At 37.8% G+C, this 24,024-nt stretch overlaps 1 protein-coding gene across 1 annotated transcript in view; it reads right to left on the bottom strand.

The window, feature by feature from the left end:
- Window positions 1-24,024, bottom strand: part of MND1 (meiotic nuclear divisions 1) — a gene marked incomplete at both ends in the record, with an annotated part of 77,462 nt that overhangs the window by 46,127 nt on the left and 7,311 nt on the right. Inside the window, one exon of the mRNA XM_082653987.1 lies at window positions 22,238-22,386. Within this exon, the coding sequence (XP_082510113.1) occupies window positions 22,238-22,386 (149 nt within the window). The remainder of the gene's footprint in view (window positions 1-22,237; window positions 22,387-24,024) is intronic.

The following is a 24,024-nucleotide window of genomic DNA, read 5'->3' as shown; positions in this document are numbered from 1 at the left end:
CAATGTGATACACCACATTGACAAATTTTTTATTTTAGTTTTTTAAAAAGTTATTTTATTTTTTTAATTTTTGGCTGCATTGGGTCTTCATTGCCGTGTGTGGGCTTTCTCTAGTTGCAGCAAGCGGAGGCTTCTCTTTGTTGCGGTGCATGGGCTTCTCACTGCGGTGGCTTCTCTTATTGCAGATCAGTCTCTAGGCACGTGGACTTCAGTAGTCATGGCACGCGGGCTTCAGTAGTTGTGGCATGCGGGCTCCAGAGCGCAGGTTCAGTAGTTGTGGCGCATGGGCTTAGTTGCTCCACAGCATGTGGGATCTTCCCAGACCAGGGTTTGAACCCATGTCTCCTGCACTGGCAGCCGGATTCTTAACCACTGCACCACCAGGGAAGCCCGACATTAACAAATTGAATAAAAATCATATGATCATCTAAACAGATGCAAAAACAAAAAGCTTTTGACGAAACTCAACATCCATTTATGATAAAAAACCCTCTCAACAAAGTGGGTATAGTGGGAACATACTTCAACATAATATAGGCCGTATATGACAAACCTACAGACAACATTATACTCAATGGTTATAAGTTGAAAGCATTTCCTTCAAGATCAGGAACAAGACAACAATGCTCACTCTCACAGCTTCCATTCCACCAAAAAATTGTTAGAACTAATAAAATAATTCAGTAAAGCTGTAGGATACAAAACTAATATAAAGTATCTGTTGTGTTTCTATACACTAATAATGAACTATCAGAAAGAGAAATTAAGAAAACATTACCATTTACAGTTGCATCAAAAAGTGTAAAACATCTAGGAATAAATCTAACTAAGGAGATAAAGACCTTTACTTGGAAAACTATAAAACACTGACAAAAGAAATTAAAGACAAAATATACCATGCTCATGGATTGGAAAAATATTGTTAAAACAACCATTCTACCCAAGGCAATCTACAGATTCAAAACAATGACTATCAAAATACCAATGGCAATTTTCACAAAACTAGAACAAATAATTCCAAAATTTGTATGGAAACACAGAAGACCCCAAATAACCAAAACAATCTAAAGAAAGAAGAACGGGGCTTCCCTGGTGGCGCAGTGGTTAAGAATCTGCCTGCCAATGCAGGGGACACGGGTTCAAGCCCTGGTCTGGGAAGATTCCACATGCCACGGAGCAACTAAGCCCGTGAGCCACAACTACTGAGCCTGCACGTCTGGAGACTGTGCTCCACAACAGGAGAGGCCATGACAGTGAGCGGCCCATGCACTGCGATGAAGAGTGCCCCCTGCTTGCTGCAACTGGAGAAAGCCCTTGCACAGAAATGACAACCCAACACAGCCAAAAATAAATATAAATAAATAAATAATTTTATTAATAAAAAAAAAAAGAAAGAAAGAAGAACGAAGCTAGAGGTATCATGTGCCCTGATTTCAAACTATACTGCAAAGCTACAGTAATCAAAACAGTATGGTACTGGCACAAAAACAGACACATAGATCAATGGAACAGAATAGAGAGCTCAGAAATGAATCCACACACTTATGGTCAATTAATCTACAACAAAGGAGGCAAGAACATACAATGCGGAAAAGCCAACTCTTCAATAAACGGTGTTGGGAAAACTGGACAGCCACATGTACAAGAATCAAACTAGAACTTTCTCACACCATATACAAAAATAAACTCAAAATGGACTAAAGACTTAGATGTAAGACCTGATATCATACACCTATCAAAAGAAAACACAGGCAATATGCTCTTTGACATGGATCTTAGCAAGATATTATTTTGGGTATGTCTCCTCAGGCAAGGGAAACAAAAGCAAAAGTAAACAAACAGGACTACATCAAACTAAAAAGCTTTTGCACAGTGAAGGAAACCATCAACAAAACAAAAAGGCCACCTACTGAATGGGACAAGATATTTACAAATGATATATTTGATAAGGGGTTACTATCCAAAATATACAAAGAATTCATACAATCCAACATCAAAAAACAAATAACTCAATTAAAAAATGGGCAGAGGATCTGAACAGGTATTTTTTCCAAAGAAGATATACAGATGGCCAACAGACACATGAAACGATGTTCAATATCACTAATCATTAGAAAAATGCAAATCAAAGCCGCAATGAGATATCACCTCAGACCTGTCAGAATGGCTATCATCAAAAAGACAAGAAATAACAAGTGTTGGTGAGGATGCAGAGAAAAGAGAACCCTTGTATACTGTTGGTGGAAGTGTAAATTGGGGCAGCCACTATGGAAAAGGCTATGGAGGTTCCTCAAAAAATTAAAACTAGAACTACCATATGATCTAGCAATTCTGCTTCTGGGTATTTTTCCAAAGAAAACAAAATCACTAATTCAAAAAGACATATGCATTCCTATGCTCTTTGCAGCAATATTCACAATAGCCAAGATACAAAACAACCTAAGTGCCCACCACCGATAGATGAATGAATACAGAAGATGATACACACACACACACACACACACACACACACACACACACAGGAATATTACTCACCCACAAAAAAGAATGAAACCTTGCCATTTGCAATGACATGGATGGACCTAGATGGTATACTAAATGAAATAAGTCAGAGAAAGGCAAATACCATATAATTTCACTTATATGTGGAATCTAAAAAACAAAACAAATGAACACATATAACAAAACAGAAAAAGAGTCATAGATACAGAGAAGAAACAGGTGATTGCCAGAGGGGAGCGGGTGAGGGACGAGTGAAATATGTGAAGGAAATGAAGAGGTACAAACTTCCAGTTACAAAATAAATGAGTCATGGGGATGAAATGTACAGCATGGGGAATATAGTCAATAAAAATTAAGATAAAATGGGGCGCTTCCCTGGTCGTGCAGTGGTTAAGAGTCTGCCTGTCAACGCAGGGGACAGGGGTTCAAGCCCTGGTCCAGGAGGATACCACATGCTGTGGAGCAACTGGGCCCGTGTGCCACACTACTAAGTCTGCGCTCTAGGGCCCGCGAGCCACAACTACTGAGCTCACGTGCCACAAATACTGAAGTCTGTGTGCCTATAGCCCATGCTCTGCAACAGGGGAGGCTGCTGCAATGAGAAGCCTGCGCACCACAACAAAGAGTAGACCCCCCTCACCACAACTAGAGAAAGCCCACGCACAGCAATGAAGACCCAATGTAGACAACAATAAATAAATTTTTAAAAATTTTTTTAATAAAATGGGAATAAAGCAATAGAGTCATGAATCTAAAACATAGCCTAGATCAGTGGTCCCCAACCTTTTTGGCACCAGGGACCAGTTTTGTGGAAGACAATTTTTCCACAGACCAAGGGAAGGGGGTATCATTTCAGGATGATTCAAGTACATTACATTTACTGTGCACTTTATTTCTATTATTATTACATTGTAATATATAATGAAATAATTATACTACTCACCATAATGCAGAATCAGTAGGATCCCTGAGCTTGTTTTCACTTGCCACTCACTGATAGGGTTTTGATATGTGTGCAAGCAACTGATTTATTATGGCCTCTGTGCAGTCAAACCTCTCTGCTAATGATAATCTGTATTTGCAGCCACTCCCCAGCGATAGCATCACCCCTTCAGCTCCACCTCAGATCATCCAGCATTAGATTCTCGTAAGGAGCATGCAACCTAGATCCCTCACATGCGCAGCTCACAGTAGGTTCCTATGAGAATCTAATGCCACTGCTGATCTGACAGGAGGTGGAGCTCAGGAGGTAATGCGAGCAATGGGGAGCGGCTGTAAATACATATGAAGCATCGCTTGCTCGCCCGCTGCTCACCTCCTGCTGTGCTGCCTGGTTCCTAACAGGCCATGGACTGGTACTGGTCTGTAGCCTGGGGGTTGGGGACCCCTGATCTAAGGGAGTAAGTATGGAGAAGAAAACATCCTTTAGAATGATTCTTGAAGAACATGAAGTGGAGAGAAGAAAACAGTAGTAAACGAAAGCAGAATGGTCAGAGAAAGATTAATTATCAAGAGTAAAGAGCTCTAAGAGACAGTCAACCTCATCAAAACTGTTAGAAGGAAGGGGTTATGAAGAGAGTAAGGCAGAAGAACGGCACTGAAAGCATTAAGTGTTGGCACTAAAAGCAGCGAAATTCCAGAGACGAAACTGAGGCAGCAGGTATCAAAAGCAAAACAGAATTTTGCTACCTCTTCTCCATTCTATAATAGTGCCTGCTCGTTTCTCTTTTGCTAAACACGCGTTAATTAATTAATTCAATTTATTTACGGTCTAGTCTTTGCACTAAAGTATGAATTCACTGAGGACAGGGCTATGTCTTAATCTTTTTATTTCTAGCACCTAGCATGGTGCCACAGTACATGCTGAAGGATGGTTGTACTTCACAAGAACTTGCTGAAGGACCGAATGGCTCCCCATTTTACTCAGGATAAAACTATGTGATAGCATGGATGGCCTTACATTGCCTGGCCACCTTCCCACTTTATCTCTATGCTCTGAGTTCTACTACTCCCTTTCACTTATACTTACTCTAGCCAGACTGGCCTCTTTGACGTTTCTTAAACTTACTGGGTATGCTGGTGTCTTGAGGCCTTTGTGTTGGCTGTTTTCTCTGTCCAAACATTGTCTCTCTCTGGATGTTTCTCCCCAAGATGTATTCACAGGTTAACTCCCTCTCCTCCTTCAAATTTCACTTTCTCAAGGTCTACTCTGACTACTCTATTTTAAATCTGCACCCCACCCCCCAACTCTAGTACTATTTAAAAATTTTTTTTCACATACCCACCACTTTTTCATACAATACATAGTTTGCTTAGTGATGTTTATTGTTTGATGTCTGTCTCCCTCCACTAGAATGTGAGCTCCACAAAGGTAGGGATCTTTGTCTGTTTTGCTCACTGATGCATGACCCAAGCACCCTGAATGGTACCTGGCCCAGAGTCTGCTCAATAAATAAACACATGAGTCACAGTGACAGACAGAAAATGAGAGTCTACCAGACGGTGTGGTAATACTTTCTCAGCACTGTGAGTATCTGAGGATATTTCAAATTCAGATACTGGAAAAATCCAGGAAAGGAAGAGAAAGCTGGTAAGAAAGAAGCGATGGAAAACACACAGACTTGCCATAGGTGTGATTGAGCACAGGTGGCCTTGGTGAAGAAAGTAGGGATAGGGGAAGTAGAAAAATAAATGAACGTCTGTATGTGAGAAAGTTTGAAAAGCTAAGACCTGATGCTCTCAGTCTTTTCCATCAAGTAGAATGCAATATCAAAACTCCAAAAAGAACTGGTAATTTTACTTAAGAACTACAAATAGGAAGTAGCTTTGTAATTTAGCTTATTAAGAGGAGAAATGAAAAGTTGCCAACTGTTTACCGTTTATATATATATGTGAACTTTGTGATATCAAATGCTACAAAAATAAAAGTTCCTTCTTATCTGGAAGAGATAGTAAAAATTATAAATCAAGAATGGAATCATTAAAATGTCTAGTGGTGACTTGTAATCCTTATTGAAAATTATTTGAAGAGGTAATATCCAATACAATAAAGACAGAAAGAACTTCCACTGAGAAAAACTGGCTTGATTTTGATGTATATTACTTCTCACAGTTTTATTTCCTAAGAAAAGTCCATTTTGGAACATTAGTTAAGCATAATTATGGAAGTTTATAATGTGATTATGCCATTAGGTGATGAGCCTCTGGCTTACTACAGGAAGTCAATGGAATTCTTGTCTCATTAACAAAGGGATACGGAGCTTTGACATGGGAGAGGCAAATATAAAACTTTTTTTGAGAGAGAAAGTTGCACTATCTTCTATGAAACAAATCAGTTTATTTTAATAAACTGAACATAACCTGATAATCCTAACTAAAGAAGCAAGTAATGTCACTTCAAAAAATTGTCACATTCTTCTTCATTTTTTTTCTTTCTTTATGTAAATAAAAACAATGACGAGCAACAAACTACAAATGCAACAAGCCATACAGTCTCTGTGTACTCTCCACTGTCAAGAGTCACTTACCTGTTATAATAGCTACCAATGACTGCCTTTAGAGAGCCAGGCCTGCAGAGGATGCAGTATATACATGACCTCATTGGAGGTTTTGATATTGCCATTTTACAGATTAAGGAACTGAGATCCAGAGAGATTAGGTAATTTGATCAGGTAGTAAAGGGCAATATTGCTGGTTTAATCCAGGTCATCTGGATACCAAAGCCTATGTTTTTCACTGAGAATCCTGTTCCTCTGGGCATCATATTAATACATTAAATTTGTTAACTTTCTAAATACAAATACACAATGTCCAGAACAATTTCAAGGGAGGCATCTCCAAGGGAAAAAAAGACTATATTTTGAGCTATAAAGCATATACTTAGCTAATATTAATACTTTGTTTTGTTTTGCTTTTGGCCGTGACGTGCGGCATGTGGGATCTTAGTTCCTCGACCAGGGATCAAACCCGCGCCCCCTGCATTGGAAGCACACAGTCTTAACCCCTGGACCGCCAAGGAAGTCCCCTAATACTAATACTTTGAAACAAGGGATTAGAATAAAATGGCATTTTTGATCAAGAAGAACCTTTCAATGCAGAAACTAAAATTTCTAAAATAAATAAGAGCCTCTGATACTTAAAAAATCTCAGCAGACAAAATGTGAACACGTATCAATGAAAATATATTTGTACAGCAAAAATAGCAAAAAAGAGGTTATCTATACAACAAATAAGATATTGGGCAAGTATTTCCCTATTTCAAGGATATATAAAAGCACAAATATTATTTTGTTGATGCCCTGCATCACCCCTACAACCAAATGGGAAAAAATCAACGATAAAGCAGAGCATTTTCTGTACAACCCATGTATTCACAGGGAATAGGCTACATAACCATTAAACACTTTTAACTGATCAATCGTGCTGCACTTACAGAATTTATACTCTCACAAAATAACATCCTATTTATAACACTATGCCTGCAGCCAACCCTTTTGGTTGACTGACTCATCTAAGCCGTCCCCAACCTCCTTCCTCCCTTTTACCCACTTCCACTCCTAGTCTCCTCTATAGAGAGATGTGACACTGTTTCGCTCTATAGATGTAACCCAAAGTCTGTTGGAGAGCTCTGAGAAAGCTTTTGTTTTCCTGCTAAGAGAGACAGACATTCCAGCAGCTTCCCTTTCCCCTCTTCCATCCTATCCCTCAGATATGGCAAGAGGAGCCGTGGCAGCCATCTCATGACCATGATGGAAAGGCCAAGAGGACCACAAAGATGCGGACATACCATAAGCCACCGATCAACATTAACAGATACCTACCTCTAGACTATATGTGAGAAAAATAAACTTCCATTTATTTAAGCCACTGTTAGTCAGATATTCCATTATTTTTAGACAAAAGCATTCTTGATCAAACATACACCTTTCAGGCTAACAAGAACATGGTTTAGAAGCTGGTCAGTTGTCTGATGTGTTCATTCATTCGTTTACATGGTTAAATGCCTACTTTACACCAGAATTTAGTACTAGGTTTTGAGGACAGAAAGTTGAATATGGCTTTTAGCTTGAGTCACTCACACTCAATACAAGAGGGAGATGTGTAAACAAGACAAGTGTGATAAATGCTCTAACAGAGCATGAACAAACTTCAATGATAGCACAAAGAGGAACCATGAGATTTTTTTCTCATTGTTGTTTTGAAAGTCAAAGTGTAGGTTTAAGTCAGAAAAATATAAGACCAGCCAGAACCAGTCCTGTTCTGTCCTCTTCAAATGACAAACTGAAGACAGGAGAGGCAGGAGAGTCTAAGAGGAAAGGAAGAACATTAGACACTGTTGAGGGTTTCTGATAAGGGCCCTTATCTACCCTCTCTGGTATTGTAAGATTAGCTACAAATACAGATACAGGAGTACAACTAGAAAACCTGGAGGGCATAGGAACAGAGAAAACCTATCACTTCCTGTCTGGAACCCTGGGAAGAAGCAGCCTCACAGGTACTGTCCACACAATCATGGCACAGGAGGTGCAATGTTTGCCTCTGTTTTCTGGAGCAGAGTGGGCCTGGGACAATGGCTAGCTGGGCAATTTCACAGTGCACACGCCTTATGTGGCCTCCATACTGCCAGTGGAAGCATCTTTCTAAAATAAGGTTCTGACGGTCTCACTTCCTACTCAAAATTCTTCAGCTTAGATACACAGAGCCCTTCATTATCAGGATCTGCCTACCAATTTAGCTTTGGCTCATTCATCCCTCACGCACAATTGAGCGGTACAAAACAACTCAAGATTCTCTCATACATTATGTAGTCCATACACATCTATCTGGTCTTGGCATATAATAACAAAAGCTAAAGCACTTACTATGGATTAGTCATTGTTGTAGGCAGTTATATACAACACATTTAATTGTCACAACTACCCTGTGAAGTAGGAAATATTACGACCACTTTATAGACGAGAAAACAGAGACACGAGAGGTTTCTAGTAAATGGAAGAAGTTGGATTTGAATCTAGAGAGTCTGGGTCTAGAGTCCACTCTCTTAAACCACTGTGCTACACTGCCTTAACATACAGGTCTCTGTACTCAGAATGTCCTTCACCCTCAACTCCCTTATGGACTCCCATACATCTTTCCAGAATGAACTTAAATGTCTCCTTCCTTAACTGTAAAGCCTTTCCTTAGCAGAACTAACCTTCACCCTCTGCCATCCTCTTCCATGTTGTACATTACCACACCATACTGCAGAGGTTTGTTGACAGGTGTGTCTCCTCACTAGACTGAAGTCCTGGAGGACAGGAACTACCTAATTTATCATTATATCCCTCTCATTAGTCTCAATGCCTGCCATAGCAAGCATTCACTAAACATTTACTGAATTGAATGAATTTCAATAGAGGTAATGCCTATTTCTATTCAAAAACATTTCAAGTTGTCCACACAGCCCAAGAGTGGACTTACTCTCTATCCACTCAGTTTTACCAATAAAGAATTCCATATACTGATGGTTCCCAACCTGTGATGGTTTGACTTACAATTTTACAACTTCATGATGGTGCAAAAGCGATCCACATTCAGTAGAAATTGTATTTGGAATTTGGATCTTGTCCCAGCTAGTGATAGGCAGTACATACTCCCCGTGATGCTGCATGCTGAGCAGCAGCTCCCAGGCAGCCATGCCATCGCCAGGGTAAACAACCAACATGCTTACAACCATTCTGTACCCAGACAACACTTCTGTTTTTCACTTTCAGTATTCATAAATTACATGAGATATTCAACACTTTACTATAAAATAGGCTTTGTGTCAGATGATTTTGCCCAACTGCAGGCTAATGTAGGTGTTCTGAGCCCTTATAAGGTAGGCTAGGCTAAGCTATGATGTTCGGTGGGTTAGGTGTATTAAATGCATTTTTGACTTGCCATAGTTTCAACTTCCCATGGGGTTACTAGACGTAACCCCACTGTAAGTGGAGGAAGATCTGTACTCATTTCTAAAAACTGGTAAAAAGGTTTTTTTACTACCTTCCACTAGTAATAAATAGGTTGCAAACCAGAACTTGGTGAAGAACTAAGGAAGATCTCAGCAGAGCAAGAAAACAAAGGGTATGATTTCTGTAATTCTGACCCTTTAAATTTAAAAAATCGTTAAAAACTGCTACAAAGACTTGCTGCAGCACTGATGAAACTCTCTGAATCAGTGGACTGTTATCAAGACTAACTTCACATCTTTTGTTTCCTCTAATTCTCATTCACTTCTAGCCTCCAGAACCATGAGAAATAAATGTCTGTTGTTTATAAGCTACCAAATCTGTGGTATTTTGTTACAGCAGCCTGAATGGACTAAGATAAACTCTTAAAACTGTCCCTGGCTGAGTGCTCAGTAAATTCTGGCTACCGTTACCATAACAGCATCAGTGGCTCCCTCTGTTCCCCTCAGTAATCTCCATCCATCTAAATCTAGGCAACTTTCAGCTCAAAATAATCATTTCTAAGAAGTCTCCCTTAACTATATAGACTTTTTTTTCATAAAAGCTAATTAACATCTTTTCATTAAAAGTTAATTAACTACGTAAGGTATTTATCTTGCCCTACCGAGTGAAGTATAAATTATCTCAACATGAAACACATATTCTGTTATTTTTATATTGCTCAAAGAACTTAGCACCAAGCATGTACAGAGGCACACAGTGAATATCTGTAGAAGCAGTTAATACAATCCACACACAGTTGATGGTTTATTTGCTATCTTAGAAAATGTCAAAGAGAAACATAAATTATAACCATGAGGATTTTTAGACTGTCTTTAATAATGATCAACATATACAACCTAAAGGCAAGAGAGAAAAAAAAATGTCTCTTGATTTAATTTTCAGACTTGCTACAAGAATGCCCATTCTCAAGAGACAAGTACATTCCTGTACATAATTGGAATCACTGGCAGAAGCGAAGCAGAACAGAACGATAGGAAAAAAAAAATTAAGATCTCCCTCTCTCTAATCTGGAAGTAATTAACAAGAAACTCAAAAGAAGTTAACATTTTACTTTGGCAATATGTTGAACAAACTGATCTTTCAGTGCACTTGAATTTGGAATCTGCTTCAATTCAAAATTAGCTGAGTGACTTCTATCTTTATATAAATCCCACCATCTCTTGCAGCATTTTTAATCTCTATCACTCATTCAGGCAGTCAGCCATATAACACTTTTCACTTTTCATTTTACTATTTCATGTATATATATCTTATCTTCAGCACAGGTTACAGGTTCTTTCTTAACAAAGCATGGATCTTGATTTCTACTTTTTCGAATTACCTCCAGTATCTGGTAAAATGTTTTGCACACAGTGGACCCTCAAATATTTGTTCTAACTGAACAAATAAACTTACAGTATATACTCCTGGGTGAGTACTAATTTAGTCAAATCTCCAGCCACTACATAACTGAGTGCCTATGTACACTGGCACTTTACATACACCACTTAATCCACTCAACCCTTTGAAGTAGATATAAACATTTTTTTACAAATTGGGAAAGTTTAAAGGTTTCAAAGAGCTTAAGAAATTTTTCCAAGATACTTACAACTAGTAAAAAGTGAAACTGTGATTTCAATCCATGTTTGATTTCTAACTACTTCTCCTCCCGTTAAGCCATATTGCTTCTCTAAAATGATGAGCGCCCTTCAAAGCCATGGTTGAAGGGCATAGTATGATACTGACATTCCCTCTTAAATTTCAGTGAGAGAATAAAGTAGGTTTAGGTTGGTGAAATGGTACTGAGTTTCTTTTTTAATTTTTGAATTTTATTTTATTTTTTATACAGCAGGTCCTTATTAGTCATCCATTTTATACACATCAGTGTATACATGTCAATCCCAATCGCCCAATTCAGCACACCACCACCACCACCACCCCCGTCACTCTCCCCCCTTGGTGTCCATGCATTTCTTCTCTACATCTGTGTCTCAATTTCTGCCCTGCAAACTGGTTCATCTGTACCATTTTTCTAGGTTCCACATATATGCATTAATATACGATATTTGCTTTTCTCTTTCTGACTTACTTCACTCTGCATAACAGTCTCTAGATCAATCCACATCTCAACAAATGACCAAATTTCGTTACTTTTTATGGCTGAGTAATATTCCATTATATATATGTACCACAACTTCTTTATCCATTCATCTATCGATGGGCATTTAGGTTGCTTCCATGACCTGGCTGCAGTGAACACTGGGGTGCATGTGTCTTTTTGAATTATGGTTTTCTCTGGGTATATGCCCAGTAGTGGGATTGCTGGATCATATGGTAATTCTATTTTGACTTTGTGAAGGAACCTCCATACTCTTCTTTATAGTGGCTGTATCAATTTACATTCCCACCAACAGTGCAAGACGGTTCCCTTTCCTCCACACCCTCTCCAGCATTTGTTTTCAGATTTTCTGATGATGCCCATTCAAACTGGTGTGAGGTGATACCTCATTATAGTTTTTTTTTCATTGTAGCTTTGATTTGCATTTCTCTAATAATTAGTGATGTTGAGCAGCTTTTCATGTGCTTCTTGGCCACCTGTATGTCTTCTTTGGAGAAATGTCTGTTTAGGTCTTCTGCCCATTTTTGGATTGGATTGTTTGTTTTTTTAATATTGAGCTGCGTGAGCTGTTAATATATTTTGGAGATTAATCCTTTGTCCGTTGATTCGTTTGAAATTATTTTCTCCCATTCTGAGGGTTGTCTTTTGGTCTTGTTTATGGTTTCCTTTGCTGTGCAAAAGCTTTGAAGTTTCATTAGGTCCCATTTGTTTTTGTTTTTATTTCCATTACTCTAGGAAGTGGATCAAAAAGATCTTGCTGTGGTTTATGTCAAAGAGTGTTCTTCCTACGTTTTCCTCTAAGAATTTTATAGTGTCCGGCCTTACATTTACGTCTTGAATCCATTTTGAGTTTATTTTTGTGTGTGGTGTTAGGGAGTGTTCTAATTTCATTCTTTTATATGTAGCTGTCCAGTTTTCCCAGCACCACTTATTGAATAGACTGTCTTTTCTCCATTGTATATCCTTGCCTCCTTTGCCATAGATGAGTTGACCATAGGTGCATGGGTTTATCTCTGGACTTCCTATCTTGTTGCATTTATCTATGTTCCTGTTTTTGTGCCAGGACCATATTGTCTTGATTACTGTAGCTTTGTAGTATAGTCTGAAGTCAGGGAGTCTGATTCCTCCATCTGTTTTTTTCCCTCAAGACTGCTTTGGCTATTCGGGGTCTTTTGTGCCTCCATACAAATTTTATGATTTTTTTTGTTCTAGTTCTGTAAAAAATGCCATTGGTAATTTGATAGGGATTGCACTGAATCTGTATATTGCTTTGAGGAGTATACTCATTTTCACAATATTGATTCTTCCAATCCAAGAACATGGTATATCTCTCCATCTGTTGCAGAAAGAAAGAAACTATTCTTTCATCAGTGTCTTATAGTTTCCTGCATACAGGTCTTTTGTCTCCTAGGGTAGGTTTATTCCTAGGTATTTTATTCTTTCTGTTGCAATGGTATATGGGAGTGTTTCCTTAATTTCTCTTTCAGATTTTTCATCATCAGTATATAGGAATGCAAGAGATTTCTGTGCATTAATTTTGTATCCTGCAACTTTACCAAATTCATTGATTAGCTCTAGTAGTTATCTGGTGGCATCTTTAGGATTCTCTATGTATAGTACCATGTCATCTGCAAACAGTGACAGTTTTACTTCTTCTTTTCCAATTTGGATTCCTTTTATTTCTTTTTCTTCTCTGATTTCTGTGGCTAGGACTTCCAAAACTACGTTGAATAAGAGTGGTGAGAGTGGACATCCTTGTCTTGTTCCTGATCGTAGAGGAAATGCTTTCGGTTTTCACCACTGAGAATGATGTTTGCTGTGGGTGTGTCATATATGGCCTTTACTATGTTGAGGTACGTTCCCCCTATTCCCACTTTCTGGAGAATTTGTAGCATAAATGGGTGTTGAATTTTGTCAAAAGCTTTTTCTGCATCTATTGAGATGATCATACGGTTTTTTTTCTTCAATTTGCTAATATGGTGTATCACATTGATTGATTTGCATATATTGAAGAATCCTTGCATCCCTGGGGTAAATCTCACTTTATCATGGTATATGATCCTTTTAATGTGTTGTTGGATTGTGCTTGCTAGTATTTTGTTGAGGATTTTTGCATCTATATTCATCAGAGATATTGGTCTGTAATTTTGTTTTTTTGTAGTAGCTTTGTCTGGTTTTGGTCTCAGGGTGATGGTGGCCTCATAGAATGAGTTTGGGAGTGTTCCTTCCTCTGAATTGTTTCGAAGAGTTTGAGAAAGATAGGTGTTAGCTCTTCTCTAAATGTCTGATAAAATTCACCTGTGAAGCCATCTGGTCCTTGACTTTTGTTTGTTGGAAGAGTTTTAATCACAGTTTCAATTTCATTACTTGTGATTGGTCTGTCCATATTTTCTATTTCTTCCTGGTTCATTCTTGGAAGGTTATACCTTTCTAAGAATTTGTCCATTTCTTCCAGGTTGTCCATTTTATTGGCATAGAGTTGCTTGTAGTAGTCTCTTAGGATGCTTTGTATCTCTGCAGTGTCTGTTGTAACTTCTCCTTTATCATTTCTAATTTTATTGATTTGAGTCCTCTCCCTCTTTTTCTTGATGAGTCTGGCTAACGGTTTATCAATTTTGTTTATCTTCTCAAAGAACCAGCTTTTAGTTTTATTGATCTTTGTTATTGTTTTCTTTGTTTCTATTTCATTTATTTCTGCTCTGATGTTTATGATTTCTTTCCTTCTGCTAACTTTGGGTTTTGTTTGTTCTTCTTAGTCTAGTTCCTTTAGGTGTAAGGTTAGATTGTTTATTTGAGATTTCTCTCGTTTCTTGAGGTAGGCTTGTATAGCTATAAACTTCCCTCTTTTGCTACATCCCATAGGTTTTGGATCATTGTGTTTTCATTGTCATTTGTCTCTAGGTATTTTTTGATTTCCTCTTTGATTTCTTCAGTGATCTCTTGGTTATTTAGTAACGTATTGTTTAGCCTCCATGTATTTGTGGTTTTCATGTTTTTTTCCCTGTAATTCACTTCTAATCTCATAGTGTTGTGGTCAGAAAACATGCTTGATATGATTCAATTTTCTTAAATTTACTGAGGCTTGACTTGTCACCCAAGATGTGATCTATCCTGGAGAATGTTCTGTGCGCACTTGAGAAGAAAGTGTAATCTGCTGTTTTTGGATAGAATGTCCTATAAATATCAATTAAATCTATCTGGTCTATTGTGTCATTTAAAGCTTGTGTTTCCTTATTAATTTTCTTTCGGGATGATCTGTCCATTGGTGTAAGTGAGGTGTTAAATTCCCCCACTATTATTGTGTTACTGTTGATTTCCTCTTTTATAGCTGTTAGCAGTTGCCTTATGTATTGAGGTGCTCCTACGTGCATATATATTTATAATTGTTATATTTTCTTCTTGGATTGATCCCTTGATCATTATGTGTGGCCTTCCTTGTCTGTTGTAACACTGTTTATTTTAAAGTCTGTTTTATCTGATACGAGTATTGCTACTCCAGCATTCTTTTGATTTCCATTTGCATGAAATATCTTTTTCCATCCCCTCATTTTCAGTCTGTATGTGTCCCTAGGTCTGAAGTGGGTCTCTTGTAGACAGCATATATATGGGTCTTGTTTTTGTATCCATTCAGCAAGCCTGTGTCTTTTGGTTGGAGCATTTAATCCATTCATGTTTAAGGTAATTATCGATATGTATGTTCCTATGACCATTTTCTTAATTGTTTTGGGTTTTTTTTGTAGGTCCTTTTCTTCTCTTGTGTTTCCCACTTAGAGAAGTTCCTTTAGCATTTGTTGTAGAGCTGGTTTGGTGGTGCTGAATTCTCTTAGCTTTTGCTTGTCTGTAAAGCTTTTGATTTCTTCATCAAATCTGAATGAGATCCTTGCCGGGTAGAGTAATCTTGGTTGTAGGTTCTTCCCTTTCATCACTTTAAGTATATCATGCCACTCCCTTCTGGCTTGTAGAATTTCTGCTGAGAAATCAGTTGTTAACCTTATGGGAGTTCCCTTGTATGTTATTTGTTGTTTTTCCCTTGCTGCTTTCAATAATTTTTCTTTGTCTTTAATTTTTGCCAATTTGATTCCTTTGTGTCTCGGCATGTTTCTCCTTGGGTTTATCCTGTATGGGACTCTCTGCGCTCCTGGACTTGGGTGGCTCTTTCCTTTCCCATGTTAAGGAAGTTTTCGACTATAATCTCTTCAAAGATTTTCTCGGGTCTTTTCTCTCTCTCTTCTCCTTCTGGGACCCCTATAATGCGAATATTGCTGCATTTAATGTCCCATAGGTCTCTTAGGCTGTCTTCATTTCTTTCATTCTTTTTTTTTATTCTGTTCCGCAGCAGTGATTTCCATTATTCTGTCTTCCAGGTCACTTATCCGTTCTTCTGCCTCAGTTATTCTGCTATTGATTCCTTCTAGTGTAGTTTTCATTTCAGTTATTGTATTGTTCATCTCTGTTTGTTTTTTAATTCTTCTAGGTCTTTGTTAAACATTTCTTGCATCTTCTCAATCTCTGCCTCCATTCTTTTTCCGAGGTCCTGGATCATCTTCACTATCATTTTTCTGAATTCTTTTTCTGGAAGGTTGCCTATCTCCACTTCATTTAGTTGCTTTTCTGGGGTTTTATCTCATTCCTTCATGTGGTACATAGCCCTCTGCCTTTTCATCTTGTCTATCTTTCTGTGAATGTGGTTTTTGTTCCACAGGCTGCAGGATTGTAGTTTTTCTTGCTTCTCAGTACTGAGTTTTTGTGTGTGTGTGTGTGTGTGTGTGTGTTTTAATATTTATAGCAAATATCAAGTGATATCAATCTTTTATGAATGACATATCAAAATCTCACTCTGCAGTGCTGAGAACAGAAGGTATAGGACCTACTGCCTATGACTTGAACTGTGACTTCTGAGCAAGAGTGTGAGATTAACCTTTGACCTCCAGCTTGTATATGGGGCTGCGAGGATAGGAGTATGTCACCAAACACACTGGAAGCCAACCCTCAGACCAGTAGGGAAAGGAGTTTATTGACAGCAACTAATTAGAACATCTTATCCCTCATTCAGAATAAATAAACAATGATATTAAGTTCACTTATTAAAAATAGATTCACTACACTAGCAAGAATCTCTTGCTTACTTTTTATGCCAAACTCCTTCACTTGCTAAATAGAGATTATGTTAAATCCAGAGGCGAAGAAATGAAAAGCATACATTTGGCCAGATTATCTCTGGTTTACAAAGTCAAAAAAGAAATGCTTAATCAGCACCTGTTATGGCTAGTTTCAGGGATGAATAACTGTCTGGAAGAAGGTAAGAAACAATACCAGAAACACCAACCATAAAGAAACAAGTTAATAAACTGGACTTCCCTAAAAACTTAAAACTTCAACTCTCCTAAACACAGTTAATAAAACAAAAAAAAATGAATCACTGACTGTAAGAAAACATTTGGAAAGCATTTATCTGATAAAGGATCTGTACCCAGGATGTGCAAAGAACTATCTAAACTTAATAATAAAAACAAACATATAGATTTTAAAAAAGGCAAAAGATCTGTATACAGACACTTCATCAATGAAAATATATGGATGACAAACAAACACATGCAAAATACTCAACATTGTTAGTCACCGGGGAAATGGAAACTAAAACCACAAGATATCATTACATACTTATTAGAATGGGTATCATACCAAGTATTAATGAGGATGTGGAGAGATCAGAACTCTCATACACTGTTGGCAGGAACCTAAAATAGCACAGGCGCTTTGGAAAACAGTCTTGGCAATCTCTTAAAAATTTATACATACAACTACCATATGATCCAGCCATTCCGTCCCTAGGTATTTACGCAATATAAACTAAAAGATATGTTCATACAAAGACATATATGAATATTCATAGAAGCTTTATTTATAATAACTCCAAACTAAAACAAACAAAACCCCCAAATGCCCATCAACAGGTAAACAACTGTTGTATATCTATACAATGAAATACCATTCAGCAATAAAAATGCATGAGTAATATATACAGCAACATGGATACATCTCACTTATGCTAAGTATAAGAAGCCAGGAAATAGAGTATATAATGCATGATTCCCTTAATATAAAATTCTAGGAAATATAAACTAATGTATAATGGCAGAAGGCAAATCAGTGGTTGCCTGGGGATGGGGGCAAGGGAAGCAGTGTGTGTGTGTGTGTGTGTGTGTGTGTGTGTGTGTGTGTGTGTGTGTGTGTGTTGGGGGGTGGGGGAGGGTGGTGGGCAGGAGACAAAGATTAAAAAGGGGAATGAAGAAAATTTTAGGGGTGATGTGTATGCTCCTTATCTTGATGGTGGTGATGGTTCCATGGATGTATATATATGTCAAAACTTATCAGTATAGGGCTTCCCTGATGGCGCAGTGGTTGAGAGTCCGCCTGTCAATGCAGTGGACATGGGTTCGTGCCCCAGTCCGGGAAGATCCCACATGCCACAGAGCGGCTGGGCCCATGAGCCATGGCCGCTGAGCCTGCGCATCTGGAGCCTGTGCTCCGCAACGGGAGAGGCCACAGCAGTGAGAGGCCCGTATACCACAAAAAAACACAAAAAAAACAAAAAGAACTTATCACTATATAAACTTTAAATATGAGCAACTTGGGTATGTCAATTAATCCTCAATAAAGCTTTTTTTAAAAAAATAATCAAAAAGATAAGATTTATACATTTGGGAAGTAAAAAGAATGAAAAATCTGTGATATGTATCCTCTAAGATGGTTCCAATGATCCTTGCCTCTTGGTATTTATGCCCATGTATAATCTTTCCTTGAATATGAAATTTAATGATTTGTTGCTAGGGAATGGAATGAGGCAGAGGTGATGGGATGTCATTTCCAAGATTAAGATACAAAAACCCCTGTGGCTTCTGTCTTGGACTCTCCACACACATCTCCTCTGAGGAAAGGCAGCTGCCACATTGTGAGCTGTCCTATGGAGAAGCCCATGATATAAGGAACGAGGGAGGCAGCTGGCTAAAAGCTATCAAGGAATTAAGGTCATCAGTCCAATAGCCTTCCAGGAACTGAAGACCTCAGCCCCATAGCCTGTAGGGAACTAAATTCAATAACCATTAAGATTGAGTTCAGAAGTAAACCTTCTCCCAGATGAGCCTTCTGATGAGAATGCAGCCCTGGCCAACAGTCTGACTACAGCCTCATGTGAGACTCTGAGCCTAACTAAACTACAGCCTCATGTGAGACTTTGAGCCTAACTAAACCTGATCCACAGAAACTGTGAGATACAAATGTTTGTTTCTTTAAGCCATGAAGTTTTGGGGTATGCAGTTCTGTTCCAGCAATAGATAACTAATACAAGATCTAAGTCACATTTATATAAAAAAAGTCTTCAAAGCAAATTTAGCCATTTTGGATATATACTTTTAGAATACAAAGAGAGTATTTGACTAAAACTACATTAAATGGGGGCTTAATTTTCTTATGCAATTTGAAGTCCAAAGGTAAGGCACTCTAAGGCTAGTGCAGTGTGTCAAAATGCCACCAGAGACCTAAGCTCGTTTAATCCAGGCCCGGCCATTCTTAGGGAATGTCTTCATCCTAACACTTGTTACCTTAGGGTCACAATATGATCTCATGTCCATATCACAGATAAGAAGAAGGGGTTTTGCCTTTATCAGGAAAGTGAACATTTTCTCAGAAACCTCAAGCTAGTCTTCCACTTACATCTCATTCATCAAAAGTGTTTCCCACTGCCATTCTTAGATGCAAGGGAATCTGGGAAGATAAACATTTTTTAGCAAGACACACTGCTCCCTCAGCATAGTAAATGTTTTGTTAGTAATGAAGAAGGGGGCAATGTTTATTAGACAGGCAACCAGCAGTATTTGCTAAAGTCATACATTTTATTTATGGTAAAACCAAAAATATTGCAGGAGTTTATAGAAGGGCAAGAACACAGTAAGCTATGGGAGCTTGAGAAGGTTTCTGAGGGGAGATGTTTAGAACTGGCTAGGTAGAAAGGAAAGACGAGGGAAGTCTCAAGGGGGATAAAAGCAAGAACAAAAAGTCATGAAGACAGGAAAATGTAACAAGGCCTAAAAATAAATTACCCTGTATAAAGTTTTTAATTGCATAACTAAGTTTAAAAAAAAATCCTGAGTGATGAATATGCATGTTGTTTCCTAGCAAGGAAACAAAATGCATCATCGTAGATATGCAACAAGCTCCTACTGTATAGCACAGGGAACTATATTCAGTATCTTATAATAAACTGTAATGGAAAAGAATCTGAAAAAGAATACACACACACACACACACACACATATATAACTGATTCACTTTGCTGTACACCTAAAACTAACACAACATTATAAATCAACGATACTCTAATAATAATTTTAAAAATGCAGCATCATGTTTAAGAGATGAGACATGGGCAAAGGATCTGAATGGGCATTTCTCTAAGGAAGATATACAAATGGCCAGTAAACATATGAAAAGATGGTCATGATTAGTCATAAGGGAAATGAAAGTCATAACCATAATGAGATACCACTTCAAACCCACTAGGATGGCTGGAATCAAAAAGTCAGGTAACAACAAGTTTTGGTGAGGATGTGATGAAACTGGAAGCCTCATACACTACTGCTGGGAATGCAAAATGGTGCAGCTACTTTAGAAAACAGTCTGGAAGTTCTTCAATCAATGAGATATAATGTTATCATATGACCTAGAAATTCCCAAGAGAAATAAAAACATATGTCCACATAAAAACTTGTACATGAAATTTTATAGCAGCATTATTCATAACAGTCAAAAGGTGGAAAAAACATAAATGGCCATCAACTGATGAGGAGACAAACAAAATGTGGTATATCCAAACAATGGAAAATTATTTGGCCGTAAAAAGGAATGAAATACGGATACATATTACAGCATGGATTAACCATGAAAACATTACGCTAAATGAAAGAAGCAAGTCAAGAAAGACACATATTATGTGATCCCATTCATATGAAATGTCCAGAACAAGGAAATCTACAGACACAGAAAGTAAATTAGTGGTTGCCTAGGGCTGAGGGGGTGTAGGTGGGCTGCTATGGCCTTGGTTCAAACCACCATTACTTCATAGCTGGATGATTCCAAGAACTTAACTACCTGGTTTCCTGCTTCCATTCTTTGTTCGCTAATGGATTCCAAATGCCTAGAACAGTATCTGGCACATCGAGGAAAGTAAGTATCCAATAAATCTGTTGTTGTTATTTTGACTTCAAATCCTGTGTTCTTTTTCACTTGATTTATTTTGTGGGTATGTATCTATCATGGGAGGATCCAAACCCCCTTCCTACTTTGGCAAATTGCAGGCACCAAAAGGAGGCAGCTACCTCCCACCATAGAAACTAGAAACCCCAATTATTTACTTCCCCAGTTCCCCTGATAACTAGAGTGTGGGCACATGGTCGAGGCTTGGCCAGTCTCATGTACCTCCAGAACTGTGAGCTGGTACAGAAGTTTCTTGGTGGTTTTTTGTTTGTTTGTTTTATTTTGGTGGCAGCAACATCTGGTTCTTCAGCCAGGAGTGCCAGTGGAGTTATCTTCTGAGGTCAGCAATGTCAATAGAGTTCAGTGCAGTGTCTGAGGCACCAGTATCCTCACCAGAAAGGCTTCATGGTGTGTTCTGGCTGTGGTCTGGCTGTGTATCCTCCCTCAGTTCCTGCCTACTTTTAGAACTGTGTGTCCACCCTTCCCCATGATTCTGGAAGTCTATCTTATATCTTTCAATAAATTTCTTTTCTGCTAATGTCAGCCAGAGTTAGTTTGTGTTGCTTGTAATTAAGAACACTGACTGAAAAAAGGCTCCCCATAAAGTTGAACCTTCTTAAACCCAGGAGCATCATTTTAAAAAGTGGTGTTTCAGGAGGATTTTCCTGTGAAGAAACACAATCTCACATAACCTCTAAACAGAGAGAAATTAATTTACTTTACTATTGTTGTTTAACTTTTCCTGTTCTTGTTATCTTCCAGAAAAATCGGGATTCTTTCTCCCTTCACCCCAAAACAAGTCCACAGCCCCTTTCCCTAAAGTTTCATTCCTTGCCTATATAGTAGTCCCCTCATATCTGTGGTTTCATATTCCATGGTTTCAGTTACCTGTGGTCAATCACAGTCTGAGAATATTAGATGGAAAATTCCAGAAATAAACAATTCATAAGTTTTAAATTGCATGCCATTCTGAGCAGCATGATGAAACGTTGCACCTTCCTGCTTCATACCACATGGGACATGAGTCATCCCTTTGTCCAGTGTATCCTATCCATTAGTCACTTAGTAGCCACCTTGTTTATGGGGTTATTGTCATGGTACCACAATGCATGTTAAAAATTTAACGGAAGCCACTAAATGAAAAGAGGATTAAGTAAAACAAATTTCTTTCTTACAAAGCAAATCTATTATTTTAAATTGTGGTGGTGGTGGGACTTCCCTGGTGGTCCAGCGGTTAAGACTCCACGCTCCCAATGCAGGGGGCCTGGGTTCAATCCCTGGTCAGGGAACTAGATCCCACATGCCATAACTAAAGATTCCTCATGCTGCAACTAAGACCTGACGCAGCCAAATAAATAAATAAATATTAAAAAAAAAAATTGTGGTGGTGTACCTGAGATTCCAGAACCTCCAGCTTACGTTTCCTGGCGTGAAGAGCTTTACTTGGAAAAGCCCAATAATAATTAGATGTTCCAATCCTCTCACAGTCAACCATACCATCATCAACCAAGCTTTGAAGGACTTCTTTTACTGACATAGCAGCTAGGAGAGATAATTTTTTAAAGACTTCATATTAAGACACATCATAAATCAAATTAAAAGGTCAAGAACTGGGGAAACACTTGCAATAAATATTATAGATTGAGTCAATAAGTTAATAAATAAGGAGCTTTTAAAAATAATAACAAAAGAAGACAAATACTCCAACAGAAAAATAAAATAGATCAATGGGCATCTATAAAATATGTATGGTCAGGGACTTCCCTGGTGGTTCAGTGGTAAAGAATCCGCCTTCCAATGCAGGGGGGACGCAGGTTCAATCCCTGGTTGGGGAACTAAGATCCCACATGCCGGGGGCAACTAAGCCCGTGCCACAACTACTGAGTTCGCGTGCCTCAACTAGAGAGCCTGCGTGCCGCAAACTAGAGCCCATGCGCCCTGAAGCCCACGCGCCACAACTAGAGAGAGAAAACCTGCACGCCACACTAGAGAGAAGCCCATGCACCACAACGAAGAGCCCACATGCTGCAACTAAGACCCAACACAGCCAAAAAAATAAATTAAATAAATAAATATTTTTTTAAATGTACGATATTTGTAATAATATCGTCAATAAACAAGAAAAATGTTCAAACCCACTAATAATTGAAGAAATGCAAAATAAAGCATGAGATACGATCTCTCAACTACCAAATTTAAAACACTAAAAATTGTAATAAAGGATTCAGGGAAATGGGTACTCTCAACATGGGTGGAAAAATGTGGCAATATGTACCTAAAACCTTAGGTTTATGCATATCTCTTATGCAGAAATTTCACTTTTATAAATTCAGCTAAAGAAAATAATGATGGATATGTATAAGGATGCTTGTCAAAGCACTGTTTTCAACAGCAAAACCCTGGAAATCAGTACAATAACGGGACTCAAAAGTACTTTTTTTGTAATGATATACAATGCATTCATTAAATTTACATTATAAAATATTTAATGGCCTGGATATATATACATCCAAAATGTATTATATAGAAAAGTAAGTTAAAAGACAGTATGCACTTATGTGACAGTAGTTATCTTGAATTAAGGTTAAGAGGCAATTTTTATTTCCTTCCTCTTGCTTATTTTTCGTATTTTTTTCCAACAATGAACATGTATTACCTTTCTTGCTAAGGAAACTAAAACAAAACTACTATATAAAATTAAACAATAAATAAATAAATATATTGGATGTTATGGTTAGGGGTAAGATTAAAAATCAGAAAAGAGTTTTTAAAATAGCATGTAAAAATACAAAGTCATATTTCACAAATGTCTGAAATTATAAACCATTCTTACTTTCTATCAAGTAAAACTATACCAAGAAATTATCCATATTTTAAAGTCCATTTTAATTTTCCCTAGAGCAGATCCCCCAATTTAATAAAATCTATTAAATATTTAAAGATTTAATAAATAAAATAATAAAGTCTACACCAAATGCAAAACATTCAACCTCAGGTATAAAGAAGTACAAACTGAAATGAAATGTCAAAGAATTCTAAAAATGAAAATAGTTCTGAGAAACGAATTTGGGTATAATAGCCTTTCCTGAAGGCGATTTGAGAACACACATAAAAAGCCTAAAACTAGACAAGTCTCTTTTTCTATTCAATTTCTGGGGACATTTCTTAATGAAGTAATAT

Source organism: Grampus griseus (genome assembly GCF_964374135.1).
Source record: "Grampus griseus genome assembly, chromosome: 4".
Taxonomy (NCBI): Eukaryota; Metazoa; Chordata; class Mammalia; order Artiodactyla; family Delphinidae; genus Grampus; species Grampus griseus.
This window is presented reverse-complemented; position numbering and strand designations above follow the sequence as displayed.